At 30.5% G+C, this 23,870-nt stretch overlaps 2 protein-coding genes across 2 annotated transcripts; one reads left to right on the top strand and one right to left on the bottom strand.

The window, feature by feature from the left end:
• The first annotated feature begins 614 nt into the window (after nucleotides 1–614).
• LOC145069398 (O-fucosyltransferase 28-like) lies at nucleotides 615–4,437 on the top strand. The gene is made up of 7 exons (XM_079016323.1): nucleotides 615–1,492; nucleotides 2,286–2,358; nucleotides 2,524–2,594; nucleotides 2,745–2,833; nucleotides 2,929–3,061; nucleotides 3,158–3,390; nucleotides 3,473–4,437. Exons 1-7 carry the CDS (start codon nucleotides 863–865, stop codon nucleotides 4,209–4,211), a joined length of 1,968 nt encoding a protein of 655 aa, XP_078872449.1. The 5' UTR covers nucleotides 615–862; the 3' UTR covers nucleotides 4,212–4,437.
• Nucleotides 4,438–5,453: 1,016 nt separating this feature from the next.
• On the bottom strand, nucleotides 5,454–6,924 carry LOC145069399 (Concanavalin A-like lectin family protein). The gene has a single exon (XM_079016325.1). The coding sequence runs from the start codon at nucleotides 6,663–6,665 to the stop codon at nucleotides 5,616–5,618; it is 1,050 nt and encodes a 349-aa protein (XP_078872451.1). The 5' UTR covers nucleotides 6,666–6,924; the 3' UTR covers nucleotides 5,454–5,615.
• Between the last annotated feature and the right edge of the window lie 16,946 nt (nucleotides 6,925–23,870).

Raw genomic sequence — 23,870 nt, 5'->3', positions numbered from 1 at the left:
AACAAAACGTAATATCTTAGACCATCAGGTAGACAATTCTTCTCCAACTTTGCTTTTTCCAATTTATCAAACGGTTTCGTATCATCAAAAACAAATCATTCATGAGCATCAACATTTTCCGCTTATATATATTCAAATCTTATTGATACTATTAGAACTTAGATAGCTACACTCTTTATTTTTTTTATTGGTAACTATAATTTACAAAAAAAATTGATTGAAAACTTAGCATATATACACATTCCTTTATTAATTGAAAAAGGGTTCAATTCCGTCAAAAGATGAATTTGTTAAAAACGTTGAAACATAGTAAAGATGTCCTTCACGTTGTCAATTACATTACCCCATATCATTGTTGCGTGTCTAGTTTTTGGTATCAACTTCATTCTCTTTCGTGATTGTAATTAGAAATTTGAAACATTGAATTAGTTAGTAACAAATTTTTTGTTATAAATATGTAAATTTTAATATTGTAAAATATTTATCCACAACACAAGAGAAAAGTCTTTCCATAGAATTAGAAAGAAACGAAGAGAAAACATTCTTAAAATTCAACGATCTGTGTTAACGTTTACGCGTAGGAAGAGGGATGACTATAAATACACCGATTACCACAAATGATACATGAACACGAACACCAACACCCTTGTGGCCGCCTTTTATTACGCCTTTTTCCACTCTCCGCTTTCCACCCTGTTTTTAAATTCAATATTATTTCTAATCCCTTCATTCCAACGCCCAAATCCACTCCTCCTATCAATCTACCGATTTTCGATCCTTAATTTCACGTTTCGTTTCTTTTGTTTCGATTTCGAGATTCCCTGTCTTTTGTTGCTTTGGTGATCACTAATTAATTTATTGGATGACAACCGGTGGCGCCACCCCCATATCCACCACCGGCAGTCCACGATTCGGGGGTGTATCAGCCCACCGCCGCCGTGGCTTGGAACAAACAAACGATGTCGCGGCGGCATCCACAGACTCCGACGCTGTCAACAACAACGTAATCGGAATCGGAATGGGAATGGGACACCCCATTCATCTTCATCAACAGCAACAACAGCAACAGGAAAAACACCGGCATCAGAACATCAACGACTGTATAGCGGAAGCTGCCGTTGATTGTTTTCGTAGCTACACCGCCAACCACATCCAGGTTCACCATAACAGTAACAATAATAACGTCAACCGAAAAGGGTCGATTGAGGTTCGTAATTATGGAAAGCTAGGGAACAATCTCCGGCGCACGGTGCTCGGAATTCTCATTCTTCTGGTGGGTTTAAGTGTTTTTGTTAAGTTTTCATACATGGCCGTAACCAATGTGGCGGAGATGGAGGTGGAGGTGGTGGGGAGGAGAGCTTCCAACGCCCAAATGTTGATTTTGAGGGACTATAAACGCGATATAATCAAGGCTCAGAGAGCTTTAGCAGACATTGTTTCTTCAACATCTTCCATGCCCAAAAGGGTGTATGAGAAGTCCCTTTACAATCCTGTAAGCTTGCTTATTAACCTTTCAACTTAAACCATGTATAACAACAATCAACTAATTCTCTTGTTTTTTCTTTTAATTCAGTTAAAATATTATTTGTCAATTTATTCATTAAATTGGGGCAAATATTATTTTTTCTTCATTGACATGGTTTTATTCAAAATCTCCGTAACTAAATAATCCAAACAAAATAATTTGTTATATACCTTAAAGAATCAAAAAATGAATATGTCTTTTAAATTGAAAAAAAAAAATAGAGTATGTAGTTATATTTCCTGATTTATCTGTTGAACAAATGATTTATTGTAGTTCTGCTTTATATATAACACAATATAGTTCATGCGTATAAAATTGGGATACGTAGAAAAGAAAAGACAATAAAAGAAGGTTAAAAAAGTCATTTGATATTATAAAGTAATAAATTTTCCGTTATGGATTGACCCATAAAATAAGTGATGGGCAGCCAATGTATTCAATTAGTGGAATGTTTTGTCATTTGTGCGTTTGACAAAACACATAAACCAAACCGTGTGAAAACCCTGCCCACGTGGATCTTTTGTTGACCGTTGGGCAGCTGTTTACTTAAATTACCGTTTTACCCTCGTTCCATACCAGTTTCTACTTTTGAGTCTAAATAAATCAAGGACCAAGCAGTCAAATAACAAATAGTATCGTAGCAATTTAATAACCTCATAAATACTTGCTATTTTTGTTATTTAGATCTTATTTTAAGCTTATAGTTTAATTACTTGCATAAATAAGTTATAAATTGTAACAACTTATTTTGTTTCCTTAGGCCCCAGAAATCTGGATGAAATCAAACAGCAGTCGCTATCATCAATGCATTGCTAGACCTCGGAATCAAAGCAGTAAGTCACGATTATTTTAGGCCTTTTAGCTGTAAACAAATTATAATTTTGTATATTCACATTTGACTAAAATCAAGTAGAATAAGATAAACTTATATTTAATTTCACTGACAATTATTTATTAATTTCTAGAAAGATATTCTGATTTTTTATTTTACTTTTTAGAGAGCAGCTCCATAACAAACGGATATCTTCTCGTTCATGCCAACGGCGGATTGAACCAAATGAGGACAGGGGTGAGTTCTTATCCCTCCAAATTTATTATTTTTAGAATTCTTACATATTACAATTTTTTCTATTTTTAGTAAGGGTTAGACCAATCTTAATTATTATTATATATCTCAGATATCTACTTTTATTAAAACCAACCTTATTTATAACGTCAGATATGTGACATGGTGGCTATCGCCAAGATGATGAACGCCACTCTCGTTCTCCCATCTCTTGATCATCAATCTTTTTGGACAGATCCCAGGTAAATTTTCGATCAACTTTTACTCTATCATTCAAATTTCAATCACAGTAAATAACTCACTAATAAGTAACTGATGTCACATTTCGTTTTTCTAGTGATTTTAAGGACATTTTTGATTGGAAACATTTCATCAATGATTTGAAAGATGATGTTCATATTGTCGAGTCTTTACCACCAGAATACGAAACCCAAAAGCCATTTGACAAGGCTCCAGTTTCATGGTCAAAGGTATATATATATACATCAAGCTTTGAAACCATAATATAAAAATATATTAAAAATAATAGTAATAATATGAAGTTTTATAATATTTTAATGATTTAGGCTAGTTACTATAGAGGGGAAATGAGACAATTATTACGAAAACACAAAGTGGTGAAATTTTCTCATTCCGATTCAAGGCTGGTCAACAATGGTCTCCCGTCGTCTTATCAAAAGCTCAGATGCCGTGCAAATTACGAGGCTCTTCGTTACTCAGATGAGATCGAAAGCCTCGGTAAAAAACTCGTTGCTAGACTAAGAAGCGATGATGAACCCTATATCGCTTTACACTTAAGGTATCAAAAACCCCAAGTGATTAATTTAATTTGTAACATAAAGAATCAATGAATTCATGCGATATGAATTTGCATTTTGCAGGTATGAGAAGGATATGCTGGCATTTACAGGCTGCAGCCATAACCTAACAACAGAAGAACATCAAGAACTTGAAACAATGAGATATAATGTGAAGCATTGGAAAGAAAAAGACATCAATGGCACAGAAAAGAGACAACAGGGAGGGTGTCCAATGTCACCAAGAGAAGCTGCTTTGTTCCTAAAAGCCATGGGGTACCCCACAAACACCAAAATCTACATAGTTGCTGGTGAAATCTATGGTAATAAAAGCATGGACGCCTTCAGAAGCGAGTACCCAAACGTCTTTTCACATTCTACCCTTGCAACCCCAGAAGAGTTAACCACCCTTAAACATTTTCAAAACCGGTTAGCCGCCCTCGACTACATTGTTGCACTTAAAAGCGACGTGTTTGCTTATTCGTATGATGGGAACATGGCTAAGGCGGTTCAAGGTCACCGCCGGTTTGAGGGTTTCTTGAAAACGATTAGCCCAGACAGGTTAAACTTTGTCAGACTAATTGATCAGTTTGACAAAGGTGAGATTTCTTGGGAACAGTTTTCTTCCCAAGTAAAGCTCATTCATAAGGACCGGATCGGTGCACCTTACAAAAGGAGGCCTGGTCCGTCTCCGAAATTGGAAGAGAGTTTTTATGCCAACCCTTTTCCCGGGTGTATTTGTGGTGTTTCAAAGAAGAAAAGCAGTCATGTACTGCCCGAACAAAAACCGGGCAGTGGGAATTTGCTTCGGTCACCTAAATAATCATTTTTTTGGTGTCGGTTGTACAGTAATTAACACGCGTATAGAGGGTAGCCCCGTGACATAGGATTAAACGTTGAAATTTTTTGGAAAAACGTAGATTTTAGGAACAAGGCGAATACGGGTTTGGACAGAGATGGGTAGCTTATTCGGTTTTTTTTTTTTTTTTTTTGCTTACGTTGTTTTACAATTTAAAAGGTATTAAGAGTATTGCACATTCATTTTGCTATTTTTTTTCTTTCGTGGAACTTGTTCTACAATATCGGGAACATACATAAAGATGGTTTTAATTTGTTAATGAGAGAAAAAAGAAGGACACGATGCCATTAGGCTTAAGGACCAGTGTTAGGACGATGACCCGGGACCGATTCTTTAATGCATCTCTTGTCATTGTTTTGCTACATGTCAAATGGCATTGACCCCACGACAATGGACTAAACCAGGTACAGAGGTCCCTCCAAGAGTCCACCCATCCATCTTCATCTCTTTTGTTTTGGATTAGACGTGACTCATATCAATAACACAAAAATTACAGTATTTTGTCAAATCTAAAAATCTAAAAAAATCGAATAACCATATGACAAGACAAAATATGACAGTCTTTCATGTTGCAACCAATGTGGTAATATAAAAAATTGTTGTTTTTTTGTCCTGTACAAAAAATGGAATATGAACCATGCCACGATAGTTTAGGTAATAATTTTTTCTCTAATTACTAAATTATTGACTTTTGTGTTAAAAAGATCACTATACTTTGACCACTTTTTAAAGTTGATAACTTCATGTATATATCTAATCACGATGTGGATATATAATCTTTTCGTTAAATATCTATGTTACTAAATTAACATTTTTATGCCACTCTGGATACTATGCTTTTACAGTTTTTATGTTAAGAAACATCCTAACTTGCAAAGAAATTAGTTTGTAACCCAAATTAACAAAAATAATATGAAATCGGTTGTCAATTAGAATTAGCCCATTTAAATAATGTAAAGTGCATACTTTCCAGATCAGAAGCAGCACTTTGTATCTCTGGTTATCGAGTAAGAAACAAGTTACATGTTAAAGCTAATAAAACACAAAAAGCATTCACTATTCAAATGCCACTAAAACACTATCTTGGATTTCTTTATGTGATTTGAGGCCAACATCTCAATTAGATTTTTTTTTTAAATGAAAAAAGAAAACAATGTGCTACAAAAAAACAAACCCATCATCATCTTGTGCATAACATAATTAGAATTTAGACACAAAACAAACACTAGATTCAGAAGATTTAATAACTGAAATTTAGTAACACAATAACAACAAACAGTTACAAGATCACCACAAGCAAAATCCATTTACAATTCACAAGAAATATGGAATAACATCTAAACAACTAGTGAAATGCTTCTTTCTTACCTATTGCTTCTCATTTGATGAGGATTTATTAAGAACCACATGTTTCATAGCATAATCTTCAGGGGCAATCGGCCGTCTTTTTGCAAATATTGTCCACATAAACATTCCAATAAAGCTTCCTAATGCTCCTAATCCGATTCCAAGTATGAGGGCAGAAAGAATCCTCATTACACAATCACTTTTCTTATGAATCTTGATCTCGTTTTCTTCCCTTTCTTTGAAAACCATAGGATCCAAAGGTTCAGAATGCATCCAATCTGGTGATTGCCTTGTTTTAAAGCTCCATGAATACAGATTACAGAGTTGTGAAGAGTTCCCATTTGATGAAGTTAACCCCACGAAAAAACCCTCATTTCCAGGCCAGATTTTAGCCAAATCAATTCGATGGAATAACAACGGGTCAACAGGACGGGTTTCACCATATCTATTCAATCTAACCTCCAATCGCCTTGAACTTGATTGGTAATCGATCCAAACTTGCAATCGATTACCACTTTTGAGTCCCAAATTGACGGAAGATAAGTTCATTGCTTTCAACGACACAAAACTAGATAAATCGATCCCGATATGATTCTCATTCATATCACCATACTTATTGTCCATCGATGTGTCAAATTCGACACTTAAGAACTTGAAATTATCCCCATTTGGCAACCCGAATGACCCATTATCGTCGAACAGATCCACAGGATACCCATCTGAAAACACAACAAAAGCTAAACCATCTCCATTTTTCGAGTCCGGCGAAATTGAAAACGAGAAGTATGTGGAGAGCGACACCAATTTCTCGGGGATTCCGCCATAGAACTTGATGGGGTTTTTGTAAATCACTCGACCAGCACTAGAAACTGATGGAGCAGTGAGTTGTAGAGAAGAACCATCGTTAACAGCTTTTGCATCACCATAAAGTGCAAGAACAGACTCAAAACTTGAATTCCAACCAAAATTCTTGAAAGAAAAAGACGAATTGGTGTCTGCGAGTAGGGATTCGAAGGAAAGGGTCAACAAATAGAGGATTACGAAGTACCTTGAGCTGGGAAATGCGGCCATGCTTCTTGTGTAAATGAAAATTTCTCTTGTTTCTGAACTTTAAAACGGAATATATGAAGAACCCATTGAGGAATTAATGCTAGGGTTTGAGGATTGAGGATGATAAACTTGTGGGGAATGGTAGAGAGAGAGAGAGAGAGAGAGAGAGAGAGAGAGAGATTGGAGGTTGTGAAAATTAAATATGGGGATTTATTTGAGTGGGTTCTGCTACTGCAGGGGTCTCTGATTCTCTCTCACTTTTTGTTCAGTGGTTGCTGACTTGGGAGTAGAAGAATAAAAGGGTGGTGGGGTGGAATCTTTTTACTACTATGTCCTCACCTTTCTTTTATTTACACTTTGCTACCTCCAATCTCACTTTCCTTTCATTTAAGACCACCTCCGAATTCGGCAAATCTTTAAAACATATCGAATCCTCTTTTTGTTTTTCTCTCTTTCTAAAAAAGAATAGAAATAAAGGTTGGCAGATGTTTAATTTAGTTCATAGATACAAAAGACAGAATTAATATTCAAAGCTGAAATATGTTTCTTATTTGAATGGTTAAAAGACAACATTTATATACAATATATTGGAATTAGTTGTAAGAGAATATCAAAGGTCATGGAGGGACAAAAGAATCTTCGTTGATTCTCATACCTTAGTTGTTGTAGTTGTTACGAAGATATGTATTTACATACATCTTTCTAATTCAATATGATAGTTCTTTACTTGGTTCATGTTATCATGTACATATACATATCTTTGGATGTGTATTTTCAGTTAAATATAGTGTAGTGTCTCAAAAAAAAGAGATAACAACGTTAATTAAGTGATCATCATTATATTCTAACTTTTTATACAAAAAAAATATTTAATTTTTTATGTTCGTAAATACATATCACATATGATACAAGTACATAAAGAACCATCTATAGTTTTATCCTTATACCATTGTATTTGTAGATCAAATGAATTTATTCACCATCAAATGTAAAAATTAAATTTTTTAAAAAAATCTATAAACAGCCACTCTTTGTAAGTATTACCGTGAAATGAGTTGATTACAATAAAATTTACTTTACCGGGTTTTTTGTAAATACGGAAAGTGAAGTGGCATATGTGCAAAAACTGTAACTCTGTAGGGGACAGCTGTTACTAGGATACGTAGAATAAATTGAAAACTTTACTTTTTCCCTTTATTTCACGTGAATTTTCCATTTAAAATTGTTAATTGTTGTTGGAAGAAAACGAAAGGAGCACAAAAGAATATGTGGGTGGTCGGATGCATAGGTTTACTACACATGAAATTAACTAATTGTATTTTTCTTTTGAGTAAATTATACGAATAGCCCTCGTGTATTTGTCAAAAAATACATTTACTTTTTTTTTTCAAAAATAAACTCACATGGTCATTCGTAACAAAAAAATATTACACGTTTAGTCTCTAACAAAATGATTATATTATCCTTTTTATTTATTTTTGAGATTTCTAATTATCTTTATCTATTAAGAAACTTTTTAATTAAATTAGTGGGTCTCATTTAATTTTTCTCTCTTCGTTTGACTCCAATTCTCACATATCCTTTCATTGTCTTCCCCATTAGAGGTCGCCAACCTTTTTTTATATTGGTGATGTTAGTGCTATAAACATATTTTTGTGTAATTATTACTTTTAATGAAATAGGTCGTACTCCATTTATTAACCGAGTTTGAAGGTGTAGGATGTACACTTGGTATAATAAATGTGAACTCGAGAATATAGAGGTTCGAAGATAGTGCCCCTGGGTGCAGGGTTCCAAGAGGCTGCAACCCTTTGGCGGGGTCTAGGGGCAACGCCCCTAGTAGGGTCTAATGGGTAGAGCCCTTGACGGTGGTGTAGGTATCGATTGTGTCCAATAACTACCATGTTTTAATGCCATGTTTGGTTTAACCAATTCTAACTACTTTCCCTCTAGTATAAGAATCTTTCTCTGGTTTCAGTAAAAGGGTTAAACATTCATATACTCGAACTTATATCATGATTTCTCTATCTCTCAAGAACACATCAAGCAAGGTATTTTGTGTTTCCAATCTGATTTAGGCCCCATTCGGTAGCCTCTTAATTGAAAAAATAAGAGCCAGACTCGTAATTTTTCAGATTTAGACTGTTTGGTTGCATATGAATTTATGCCTCTTAATTTTTAAGATGCCTCTTAAACTTTCAGATATAAAGATATGTCTGAAAAAATAAAAAGATATTGTGTTCCCTTTTTGCCTAAATACTTCTTCTCCTTCCCTCTGCCTTTCTTCTTCACAAATGTCGCTATTCTTGCCCCCTCCCACTAAAACTCCGAATGCAACCCTCCGCCATCGCCTCCGGTTATCCCCTTAGGACACCACCTCCGCCATCGTCGCTACCAGCGCAACCCTTCAACTCCCTCATCAACGCCAGTTCTCTTCCACCCCTTTCTCCTCCAGCTCTTATCATGTCAGCAATGTCACCATCGTCGTCATCTTTGCCTCCATCTTCCGTTGCTTCGCTTGTGTTGCCTTTGCCTCCGACATCTTCTGTAGGTAACTTTTCTTTTTCTCTTGTAATTCGATTTTAATGCTTGAAAGGATGAAAACCTAGATGGTACAAACTCAGGAATCCATGAAAAAGATCAAGAAGCTCTTGTATGTAGAACTGTGCTTGTAACTTGGATTGGGGAAAGGGGAATTGAGGCGAAAATGGGATCGAATGGAGGAAGATAACAAATGGGTTTTGGCTGAAAAAATCGTTTCTTATTGGAGTTCCAATTGGTGATAACAATGATAATAATTCATCTCATGATTCTTTTTCTTCATTATTGTTTAGTGGTTTGAAGAAACTCATGAGATTTCTAGATGGTAAATGATGGAAAATAATTAATAGTTCTTTGGAATTTAAAGAATTTCTTGATGGTCACCATGTTAACTGAGTTATAGTTTTTACATTATGCATTCATGAGTTCAAAAAAATTATGATTGTGCATACAGCTATACAGGTATGATCATCATACTGTCATAGAGCTTGTTTATTCGGTTTACCATTATGCATTCAAATATAGATTTTCACAAAATGGAAACAGACAAAGAACTCCCATTACACTTTCATCACAAGAAATCAATATAGGTGCAATATTGAGTTAGATATGTATTTAATTTTGTTTTATTTTTGGTTTGGATTTTATATGGTGTTTATATATTTTTTTTAAAATAAAAATATTGAATTTAGCAATAGATAATACAAAAGGGTAAAATGGTCTTTTTTTATTATTCAGCACAACAATTCACGGGATCCAACCAAACAACATGTTAAGAATTCAGATTTTAAAAATTCAAACCCTCTTAAAAATTCAGATCCTACCAAACAGCCCCTAAGCAAAGTGGAGATCGTCACCCGCCTCGCCACGCTCGCTAGCCACCTTGAAACCACGCCCCCTAGCACTCGCTAGGGGTCGTTACCGGGGACTCGTCGATGTTTTGGCGAGAAGATAGAGAAATAGCAACGCATTGTGATTGGTTGGAAGAAGACAAAGCGGAAATCGGGTTTGGTGTTATTTTGCTTTTGATCTGGGTTTGCGCTTGATGTTCCCCAAAACCATCAATCGGGAATTGTAAGCAGCTTCAACCTCTTCCATATATCTCCCCTCAAAATAAAAAGTAAAAAATCCACGAAACTCGACTTCCTCGAGAATACACGAATTGAGAGCATTGATTTGGGGATTTCGAAAGGAAAGAAGAAAGGATTTAATAGAAGCCCTCAACCCACAACTTTCAAGTGCCCTTTTTCTGTTTCTTTAGAAGCTAATACAGTACTCACAATGAAGTTTTATGCAACATCATCCAAAATGAACTTTATTGTATGGATTGATTTTTTTACCATGTTCTCTATATCTATATCATGTCCCAACAATTGATTTCAATTTTTTCTTCTGTATAAATTTTTGAGTTAAGCAACTCTTTGTCTGACTTAATTTCATGCCTATTATGTGTTTGACAAAATGCCTGAGTGAACCCATGCTCAGAGAGAACTTTAAGTTGCCTTTTTTTATTCATAGATGAGAACTAAGGGCCATTGATTTTATTTGGTAGATTCTTAATCGTTCCCTGCAGATTTAGTAATGTTGGAAATGCATATATGAAGTTAATTATAAAGAACAAAGGAATGGACAATTATAAAGCAGGCCAATATTGTGATGCAGTTAAATGTCTTTTTTGAGTTGTGATTCTTATGGAAAAGAGTGGTGATATGTTGGCACTATGGAGGTCTCATTACCTTGACAATTTCTGGTATGGTGAGGCATTGCTTGATTTTAGTCTTTTTTTTTTGTGCTTTTTTCTGGTGTGGTGAGGCATTGCTTGATTTTAGTCTTTTTTTGTGATTTTTCGTGGTTGTGTTTGTGCTCCTAGTTGTTGTTTCTTTTCATGAATGTTGAAGGAGTTTATCTATGTTTCTTGATGATTTTACCCCTTTATCATTTTTCTGATGCGGTGTTGATTTTTCGTGATTGTGTTTGTGCTCCTAGTTGTTGTTTCTTATCATGAATGTTGAAGGAGTTTATCTATGTTGAAGGAGTTTATTTTCATGGTTTAGTCTGGAAATTCAGTGTCTAAGTTGGTTTGCTCCTTAATTATTTGCTGCTAGTTTCGTTTTGTAAGGATTTTTGGTGTTGTTATTTGTTGTTGTTTTAACATATTTGTATTTGTTGCTTCATGTTTTAGTGCATTCTGTTTGCCTTCGTTTTCTGTGATTAAGGGTGAGAGGAACTGTTGTAATAAAGACTAGAGAGAGAGAGGGTTTGAGAAAAAAGATTAAGGATTAAATAAAGAACAAATAGAGTAACAAAGAGAAATTTCAAAAAAAAAATAGAACAAGAAAGTAATTTAATTAAATTAGAAAAAGAAAAAAAAAATGTTAGGAGTGCTACCACTCCCTACCAAATGCTAATATTAGGTGTTAAATGGTCAAAATTAAGGTGACACTCTAAAATTTGACGTGACAAGATGTTAAGAGTGTTACTGCTCCTCTAACCTTAATATGTTACATAATATGTTAGACTCTTGTATCCACCAATGAATGTTTCCCTCGATTCATTTATGTCACATAAGTTACACGTGAAAGCATTCATACTTTTAATTGCTATTATTATTTTTTTACATTTATCCTTCAAATAGTGTATTTTATTCGGTCTATTTCTTTTCTAAATTTTACAAAATATATTCTGTCGTTTCCTTGTTTAGTTTCCACTTTGCATGTTAACGTATCTTTGAAAATCACAATGTTATTACTATGACGATTTATATTATCAAATTTTCAACGGTAAATATACATTTAAGTACCCACTTGTAAGATGTTAGAGAAAGAAAAGAACCGGTACAAAGTGGACGACTAGAGAAACCAACAAGACTATGTACTCAAACTAGACAAGACCATGATAAAATAAAAAATTAATTAATTAATTAATTAATTAAACGAACTTTACACGGTCTACGACTGTTATTTGTATAATCCAAAACCAACACCTTCAATGTGTTAAAAATCTGACGTCTAAGACAGATTTAAGCTAAAAAAAGAAGATTTTATGAACTTTTTTCTTTTTGTTGAAATATTTGTATATGCACATTTGAATATGCATCAAATATACATATAGGCATATTATTATTATTATTATTATTATTATTATTATTATTATTATTTTGTGTTTTTTTTTTACGTTTTATGAACTTATTGTTGTGTTGATTTAAAAAAAAATGAAAACCAAAAATACTATATATATATATATATAGTGACAAAATTGCAAAATGGTCTCTGTGGTTGGCAAATTTATGTGATTTTGGTCCAAAACGAAATGTTGGTGCACCACTGTTCCAAAATTAGATTTTTCTATTGGTTTTAGTCCCTATACACTTAAAATGATGGTTATGTCCTTATAATTTATATTTTTCATTTTCTTTAATTGTTGAAATACATAAACTAATTTAATTTATATCTTTTTAACTTAAAACAAAATTAATAAAAACAATAACCCATTCCCCACTCTTATCTTAAAGAAGCCCTTCATCACCGGTTCCATCCTCATCACTGATATCTGGAACTAATAACATTATTTGGAACCAACATCCTTCATCACCGCTTCCATTTGACCCCAATACTTCTAGGGTTTCAGTGGCCTTCTCCCATTTGTAGTTTATTATTGTAAGCAAGTGGTTTCAGATACTAGATTGGAGTCCATTGGAGTCCATTACTCCACAAACACATAGTCTCAAGAACACACACTCACCCAAAATCCACATTGATGCATCAAAGCTATCGTCGGAGCTAGGACCTGCATTTTAGGTCGTTACTGTTTGTTCTATACGATCACCACCCGACTTACCCCTTGTATCCCCCACTTGTTCGTTCCTTGCTTCATCAACCCCTACATTGTTGTCCACAGGTTCTGGTTCTCCTACATCTTATGACCATTAATTGAAACATGGCATCCAATGTCTGATAACGGTGGAGCTTCTCCAAAATTCCTCTCCTTAAAGCCACCTTTGGAGCTTCTCCGGTAACTGCATCAACCATCGAAGATTCCTCCAAGTCCCCCTGAACTCTTTTTTTTAAAATTAGGGCTTGCGTCAGATCGTGCTTCTCTTCCTCCACAGGGGGCTCCATCTCATCCATCTTCTAAGTTAGTTTTTCGATGCTCTGTTTTGTTTGATTGAACTTCTATGTCGCTTTAAAGCTCCTGATCTGCCTCCACCATCATTTTAAAGCTCCTGCTTTACTTATACCGTCGTTTGAAAGCTCCATGGTGGGCAATGATGGAGGTTCGATAATGGTGAGAAATAATGGAGATCCGACAACCATCCTGTCGCCACCCCTTCAAATTAGCCCTTCTCACCTTCTTCTCTTATGTTGACCAACCTTAATCTCTTCTTGATTTACCACAGAATTCCATTCAGCACCACCAGACACATCATCGCCAAGCTCGTGTGATCTGAATCGAAGAAGGTAAGGTGAGAATCAAATCAGAACAGAATATGAGGAAGGAAGGGTCGTGGTTGTTATCGATTGAAGCTAGAACTGGAAGGAGAGTACCAGTGATTATGAGAGAAGGAGCGGTACATCGATTTGAGATATGAGTTGTGTGATCTAAAAAGTTTGTTGATGATTAACTGTTGAAGATAACGAGGAGTTTTTTTGTTTATCCTAAAATGGAAATCGTTGATAATTTTTTTTGTTTTTCTGATGAACACATTGAAGAACACGGATGATTTTTTTGGGTGAATGTTTGATCTAAAATGTTTAGTTCTGTGTATGTGAAAGATGTGTGTGTGAGAGAGAGAGAGAGAGAGATTCGTGGGGTGATATATATTTTTTGTTTTCTTTTAATTATAGGAATTAGAATTCAATTAAAACAAATAGAAAAAGGGGCATATTAGTCATTTTAGGTTGGGTATAGACCAAAATCACACAAAAATGCTAACTAATCGCACAGATTATCCAAAATTGGACCACCGATACATCACCAAACTTTTTTGGACCAAAACCACATAATTTTGACAAACACAGGGACCATTTTTGCAATTTTGTATATATATATATATATATATATATATATATATATATATATATATATATATATATATATAGAGAGAGAGAGAGAGAGGTAGGTTCAAATGTTTCTCACATCTATTATGTGCTAGAATGCACCAATTGAAATTTAGTATTAATTATATGTATATTAAATGTTATCTATACTTATAACTCATTTTTATGGAAACTAATTAAATTCGTCATTAATGTCAATAATAATATATATTCTTTCAGAATGAATTCATATCTAGAAGAATGAGAGTGTATCTCGTTCTTCATATTCCATGCAACTTTATTTTATTTTAAGTGAGTGAGTCCTGAAACAAAATACGAACTCATATATAAAAACCTAGATGAAAATTCATTCTTAAAAAATATTATTGCTGACATTAATGACGGATTTAATTAGTTTCCATAAAAAGAGAATTATAATTATGGATATAATTTTATATACATATATTTATGGAAATCATTTAATATCTATATTTATTTAATTAAATAGTTATTTAATTTATTAAATTTCTATTGGTGCATTCTAGCACACAATAAATGTAAGAAACAAAATAACCTAGCCCTATATATATACTAGTCGAATCCCCACGCGTTGCGCGTGAATATAATTATTTAATTAAAATAAAAACATTTAACAAATTGTTATTTATTATTTATACATGTAAAACCAATGTGAATAGCAAAACAAACTCTATAGTTTACATATTAGCTTTATTAATTGTAATAAATTTATATCATTAGTTACTTCCACTATTAATTAATGATTTTATAACATAAGGCCAATGGCCTAGCGGTATGGAGTGACCATCTCATATGAGAGGTCAGGGGTTCAAGTCTCGGTGGAGACATAGGTGATTATTTATTTAGGACTAGATTAGTTAGTTTGCCGTTTCAAAAAAAAAAAATTAATGATTTTATAGACCGTTTTATATTGAGTAAATTATATATAAAACATATATTGATTTTTATCTATAAAAAAACAAAGTTGGATGAAAAAATAAGTACTGCAACTTTTAATGATTTTATAAAAACATTTTAATTAGTGGAAATTATATATAAAATGTATGTTGATTTGTATATAAAACAAATAATAAATAGTATGAAAAACATTATAACTATTAATAAAATAAAAACACTACAACATTATAATATTTACATCAAACAAAACTTATTAAACACTTATAAATAATTCAAAATGAATATATATTCAGAAATCAACATACATCTGATATATAGAAACATTGTTATAAAAAATTTGTGTTGAAATAACCATTGATGCGGCAAAACAGTTTTTTCGAATCTTTCATTTTAAATCACTAATCTTTTCAAACATATATTTTTTTAATAAAAACTTACTTATATACTACTAATATAGCTACAATGTGTATCATAAATGTAACGTCCGTAGATCCGGGCTAGTCAATTTAGAGATAATAGGGGTCGAAAATGAATTTTTGACAAAAGATTCTTTATAATAAATAATCTTAACCAAGTTGTAGTATTTGTTAAAAGGTTTCCGTACATATAAAGAACGCTGAAATCCGAGTTATAACGAAGAAGTTATGGCCCGTCGAAGTTTTTCGGCAAAGCCAGCATGACACCGAGAGACGTAAATAGTGAATTTATAATAGAGGACTTTTTAGCCTTAGTGATCTAAACAAAATATGTATTATACGTTAAACCGAGAACATACAAAAAAAGAACGCCCAAATCTGACTTCGTATGAGGAAGTTATGATTTTCCTAAGATTTGGCATAGTAGTGCACGGCCCGAAACTCGAATTTCAGTTCGAACAGTTTTTGGCTTACGCAACCTTAATTAGAGTTGAAGATCTCATTAATAGGAACTCAACAGTAAAAAGATAGACGAAAACGGAGTCCGTATGAAAAAGTTACGAATTCTTCGCAGTCATTTAGCAGTCTAATCTCCTCCTACTGTTAAATTTAAGATCGGTTGAGAATTAGCCGACGGAGTCTAAATGAAAGTTGTAGATCTTGCTTTTACCTACGCGTGGATATAAATAACGTCGAAAACGGAGCTCGTATGCGAAAGTTATGAATTTTTGAAAATCAGCTGATTTCTACCCTGTGTGCGATGCCACGTGTCAACACCAGGTGAAAACTTGGAGCCTACGCAACACCACGACGTAGTGACGCCCCTGGAGGCCTATAAATAGAGGCTCGAGGCTGCCTCTTTTTCTCACACCTTTCCCCACTTCTTTCTCTCTCTAGAACATCTCTATAAGCCCTAAACCCACCCCAAAAAAAAAAAAAAAAAAAAAAAGCCTAGGGAACCCCCTAGCACGAGGCCGAAGCCCCGAAGCGTCCGGCGGCTCCGAAAAGAAGAGCTTTCAGCTCAGGAACACTGCTCCAGCGAAGCCCGATTTTCAATAAACCCGCTGTAAGTGAGCTATGCCTACCATATCTTTAGCATAACTTATGTTTCAATATAGTAATGTTATTAGGACCTTATAAGGAGTACTTGAGCTATTATTATGGGTTATATAAGTATTGTTTAACGCTTATATAATAGTAATAATATCTAGACTACTAATTAGTCTCGATGAATATTAAACTAAACCCTAGTTGTAATGATACTAGGTTTTGTCGAGGGAAATTGTTTTAAGAGTAACGAAGCGTTGTCTGAATTCAGAGTCACCACCTAATCAAGTGAGTGCATAGTTACTTTCATCTTATACATAGATATGAAGTATTTTATATAAATTACGTGCTATGTGTGCATATTATTTGAATACTTGCTATCTATTGTGGAATAATGATTTTATATATGTTTTAAATGATTTAAACTGTATATTTATTTTATATCTACACATATGTTGGGATAAAGCATAGGTAGATGAAATAGTTGGTGTGTGATGAGATAAAATGATGAGAAATAGGTTATGATAATTAGGTGATGAGAGATATGTGATGATAGAAAAGTGATGAGAGATATGTGATGATAAAAAGGTGATGATAATTAGGTGATGAGAGATAGGTGATGATAATTAAGTGATGATAGATAGGTGATGATAAATAGGTGATATAAGATGATAGCAGATACCATAACCTTGACCGGCGATGTGGCGATGTAGTCATCTACCAGAGTATAGATGGCGACCACTGACTATTCTAGACAATCATGTGGAAACACCAGCAGGCTCATAACATGTAGGTGATGAATTACGAGTTCAGACGATGTTGTAACTACGTATTCATGCGATAATACTCTAACCCCTTGCTATGAATTACGAGTTCAGGCGATGTTGTAACTACGTATTCATGCGATGATACTCCAATCCTTACTAGGAGCATATTGAGGGAGTGATCCCCGAACCATTATTGGCTGTGTGATGTAGGCGATGATCCTTAGAAAAAGTCTTTAGGAACGAACATATAAGGAAATGCGATGTAAAGAGATGAGAGGTAAATACGATGTAGGAGACGACCCTTAGGATAAATCCTTAGGGAAGGTACTTAGGAATAAAGTTGATAATGAGGATGGGTAATTGAGTTAATTGTTTGATGATTAAACATAATAATTATATTATTGTGGGTTGAAAACCCTATGTACTCACCAGGTTTCCCAACCTGACCCACTCAGTTTACTTGTATCACAGGTTACGATGTGAAGTTACATTACACTGAGAGATTAAGAAGATATAGATCACTAGTGTAAATGAATGTAAATTTTGTTTATGATTATGTTTATGTATTGACAATGACATCCTAAATGTTTTAAAATGAATAAAAATACATTTCTTTGGAAATGCTTTGATAATGAAATTATCATGTTTTTCTGGGAACAAATTCCGCAACGTTTTTATTAAAAGAGATACTCTGATTTTTATAAAGCATAAACAAAAATTGGTCTTTTCTGGCCGTTAAAATGGGGATGCCACAATAAATAAATGGAAAATAAAAAAGCATTGAACATTGATAACTATAAGTTTAAAAAACTTTTGAATGTAGTGGAAAATATAAAGGCAAATTACATTAAATTTAAATAAATAACTATTAAGTTGTAGTGGGAGTTTTAAACTCTTGATTTGTGCCTAATAATGTTATATAAATATTAACAATTTAATGCCATAAAAGCAATATTATTAGTATTTATCATTGAAATACTAATTTTTATACAAAGTTGTAACTAATATTACAATAATTTTAAGTATATGATAAGAAAGATATAAAAACGTTGTGTTTAAATCAATCTGAATTAAGTTTTTAATTTAAATTTATTTTAAACTATAGGTATTTTTAGCTAATTTATAAATAGTTTATTTGAATATTATTTATTTCCTATATTATTATTATTATTATTATTATTATTATTTCAAATAATAATAATATTTTAATATAATATAATCTATTATTTAGTTTTACGTTATTTAAAACAATTATTACTTTTTACTAATTAAAAACTACTTATTTGGAATTTTTCGTTATTATATTTTAAAAATACTATCATACTTTTTATTGTACTTTCATTTTTTTTCCTTAAAGTTATAAAATATTGGTAGAGAATGAACGGTCTAAATATAATGGTGATTTGAAAAATATTAATATCTTATATATTTACTTTTCTTATGAAAATATTAATATTTTATTTATTTATTTTTCATTTACGATAAAAAACAAATAGGGAAAAAAGGAAATTAGCAAATGTATAATTTATTTTTATTACTATAAAAACATTTAAAATTGGGTATATCCATATAAGTTTTGATAGAACATAAAGAATTAATTTTTATAACACACATAATTATTGGTTTTCAACAATAAAATCATATCATATTAAAAACCATTCATTCTAATTCGTCACTATCACCAACAATTTAGAATAATAATTATAAACTTCGTTCATCAAAATCAATTACAAAAAACTTCATCGATGTTATTTACAATAAAATAAAGCGATAGAAACTAACATAGTATAACACATACCTAAATTTGAACCTGTGACATAGAAAGATGCATAACACATAAAATTAAAAAATGATCTCAAGTAAACCTTTACAAACATACCTAAATTTGAACCTTGGTTAATATCTAAAACTTACATACACCCAATTTGAGTTAACATGAATTTATATTTGGAAAAATTGGAATTGTTTTCTTACATCCATGGAACCACTTACATAACTCTTCAAACCCTACAAATATAATCTATCATTGTATGTTGACATACATGCAATATGTAATCTACAAATTCTTATATATGTTAAATATTTCATTTAAATCATCAATTTAATTAGCATGATTTAAAGAGTTTTAAGAGTTACAAATCATAATATTTCAATTAATCATAAATTAATTTGTATAAGTTGAATAGTCTTGGGAGTTTCAAATGCATGAGGTTCAAGGAAATTGGTATTGGGACTTTCAAATGCATGAGGTTGAAGTAAAAATGCTAGCTTTATAAGTATACTATACGAATTCCCGCGCATTGCGCAGCGAAGACTAAAAATATATTGTAAAAATATTGAAAAATATATGTTTAAACTGGTTATGTTATTGACATTAACTTTGAGATAATATTTTTACACTAATATTCATTGACATCAACCCACATTCATCATTAACAGAATTAAATATAATTATCTATTTAGTATTATTTTTAACAATTATTATTACTGATTAATTATATTTCTACTTATGTGATCATTTTCTAATATCAATAATGATGTTTATTTAAAATACATTTTATTTATAGTTAAATATAATTTATAATTTGATATTATTATCATTTAAAATTGTTATTCATTAATTTTAAACCACTTATTATTAATAATAATTTAAAGAAGACTTTTAAGAAACACTTGATATTATTATTAAAATGTGAAACATACACTAAATAATAAAGTGATAAGATAGAAAATTTGCATTTCAAAAGAGACTTGCATGGATAATATGACATATCCATGTAATTTGATTTTATTATTTATAATTTTTGCGTATTAATTTTAAAATCACTTGTTATTATTAATAAGTGAAAGAAACTTTTAAAAAACACTTATTATTATAATTAAAATGTTAAACATATACTAAAATATAAAGTGATAAGATAGACAATTTGCATTTAAAAAAAAAGGCTTAAATAGATAATATGGATTATATAACATAACCATGATTTTTATTTATTTATTTATTTGAAGCAACATGAACATACAAACATGTATACAATAGTTAATTATATATATATATATATATATATATATATATATATATATATATATATATATATATATATATATCACCTTCCATAACATATGATAGATAACATGAATCTAATCTAATTTACATTAAAATTTCAACCACAACATACAATGATATTCTTAAAAGAATATTTAAATCAAGAAAATACAAAAAAGAATTTGTATATAACAAACTTACAAATTAAAAACTTCAACATAATAACATGGCTCGAAAAAATGTTCAAAGCCCTCAAACCAACACAAAAAACTTTAAACTTGTTTTCTTTGTGAATTTTGTATGTAATTATTATTTGTGTGTCTACTAAAAAAGATTGACCTTTTTATAGTAGAGTATTTATTAATTGTTTATTAAATATAAACAAAACTGCAAAAATGGTCCCTGTGGTTTCTCATTTTATGTGGTTATGGTCCAAACGTTTGAAAAGTTGCACATTTGGTCATTTTCAACAAGTTTTGTTGTGGTTTTGGTCCCTCATCCGTTAAATTCCTTAAATTGACAATTTTACCCCAATGGACCATTTTCACAGTTTTGTCTTTTATTATACTATAAGGATCATTTCTGCATATATTCTTTTTTATTTTAATAAATTATTATATATTAATAGATATTATTTTTAATATATAATATTATATATTAATAAATATTTTTTATTGGATTATTAATTTATTTCAGTTGATTTTTAAAATAAAAAATTGTTGTAGTAATTCTTTTTTATTAAATTATTATATATCAATACATATAGTTTTTAATATATAATATTTATATCGTAATAAATATTATATTATTGGATAATTAATTTTTTTAGTTGATTTTTATAATTTTTAAACATTTTTTATTGTATTATTACGTTTAATTTATTATTTTCTTCATATACTAAATGTTGTTTTATTGGATTATTAATTTACTTTAGCTAATTATTTTTTTTAATTTTTTTGTCGAAGTAATTCCTTTTTATTGAATTATTATATATCAGTACATATAGTTTTTAATATATAATATTTATATCATAATAAATATTATATTATGGGATTATTACATATCACGAAACATTATTTTATTGGATTATCAATTTCTTTTGGTTGACTCTTTTTATAATTTCTTTTTGTTGGAGCAATTCTTTTTTATTAGATTATTATATATCAAAAAATATTATTTTTAATATATAATATTTACGTCATAATAAATAATACATTATTGGATTATTAATTTTTGTAAATTTTTTTGAATTATTAATTTATTGAAATATTACTTTTAATTTATTATTTTTTTAATATAATAAATATAATCTTATTGGATTATTATTTTATTTTGAATGTATACTATTAATTGTTTTAAATTTATTAGTTTCACCACAAAGTCGCCGAAATACGTAAAAGTGTCGATTATCATCGTCAAAAATTAGCAGGATCACCTCAAAACACCTTCATCGGATGTTCAATAGATACTATACCTTATTCCATACAGCGTTGTTGGTAGCCACCTGCAACAACCTCATCATAATCCACTGGAATCCTTCATATCCCACATAACGCGCAACAAACCCCGATAACATTTATAAGTGGTGGTGGTGACCGAGTGACGGTGGTGATATTTTCCCAATGGTTCTCATTATAAGCTAGATGAAATGAAAGTATTTGGCAACGATCCTAACGATTTCGATGATGAGAGACCACGATTTTGCGTATCCCATGACTTTGTGGTGGAACCAATAAAATCAACAAGAACTACTATTATAATCCGATAAAATAATATTTTGTATATGAAGAAAATAATAAATTAAAAGTAATAATCCAACAAAAAATAGTTTAAAAAAATTAAAAAAATTAACTAAAAGATAATAATAATCCAATAATATAATATTTATTATGATATAAATATTATAGATTAAAAACTATATGTATTTATATATAATAATTCAATAAAAAATAATTACTTCGACAATTTTTTTTAAAAAATAATTAACTAAAATAAATTAATAATCCAATAAAACAATATTTCGTATATGAAGAAAATAATAAATTAAAAGAAATAAAAGAAATAATCCAATAAAAATAATTAAAAAAAGAATTAAAAATATTAACTAAAAGAAATTAATAATCCAATAATATAATATTTATTATGATATAAATATTATATATTAAAAATTATATGTATTGATATATAATAACTCAATAAAAAGAATTACTCTAACAAAAAAAATTTTAAAAAATCAACTATAGCCGTACCAAAAAAAACTATAATTAATTAATAATCCAATAAAACAATATTTATTAATATATAATATTATATATTAAAAATAATATTTATTAATATATAATACTTCAATAAATTAAAAAAGAATGTATGCAAAAATGGTCCTTATGTTATGGTAAAAGACAAAATTGCAAAAATGGTCCCTGGGGATAAAATTGTCATTTTAAAAAAGTTAACAGTCAACCAGTTAAACTTAACGGATGGGGGACCAAAACCACAATAAAACTTGTTGAAAAGGACCAAATCTGCAACTTTTCAAACGTTTGGACCATAACCACATAAAATAAGAAACCATAGGGACCATTTTTGCAATTTTGTCTTAAATATATTATATAAGTTATAAAGCATTTGAATTGTTAATCATTATTAAGAGACTTTTGAGTGATATTCATTAAAATAGGAGGTTTCAAATGCATGAGGTGTTTGTAAATTTTTATGGGGGTTTCAAATGAATGAGGTTCAAGGAAAAATGCTAGCTTTATAAGTATAAGTATATAATGAAATGATATATATATATATATATATATATATATATATATATATATATATATATATATATATATATACATATATTATATCATATTATAAAACATATTAGTCATATTTTAAATTTTAAAATGTATAAGTTACAAAACTTTTTATACAAATAAGTTATGCTTAAATAATTCATTAATACTTTCCAAAAGTTTAAAAACTTGAATTAAAAAAATAATAAAGAAATTCAATTTGAGCAAAATAAACATTTTAAAATATTAAATTCATGTATATAAATTTATTTATAGACATTAATATTAATTAATTACATCATTAATAAAAACAGACAATATAAAAATATAAGGTATAAACATAAATATTTTATTTAAAAGTGGCAATTTTTTATTACATAATAACTAATAATAAAAGATAAAAATCTAATAATTATTTCCCCATAAGAAACTATTCGCTTAAAAGCTTTTTATCGGCGCCGTTTTGCATGGACAGACACCTACTATATATATATATATATATATATATATATATATATATATATATATATATATATATATATATATATATATATAGAGAGAGAGAGAGAGAGAGAGAGTTAGGTTCATACACATCCAACAAATATTGTGTGAATGTAAGGACCAATCACAATTTAAGAAAAAAAATAAAATATT

This window comes from Lactuca serriola, chromosome 8 (assembly GCF_051521515.1).
Source record: "Lactuca serriola cultivar US96UC23 chromosome 8, Lser_US96UC23_V15, whole genome shotgun sequence".
Lineage (NCBI taxonomy): Eukaryota > Viridiplantae > Streptophyta > Magnoliopsida > Asterales > Asteraceae > Lactuca > Lactuca serriola.
This window is presented reverse-complemented; position numbering and strand designations above follow the sequence as displayed.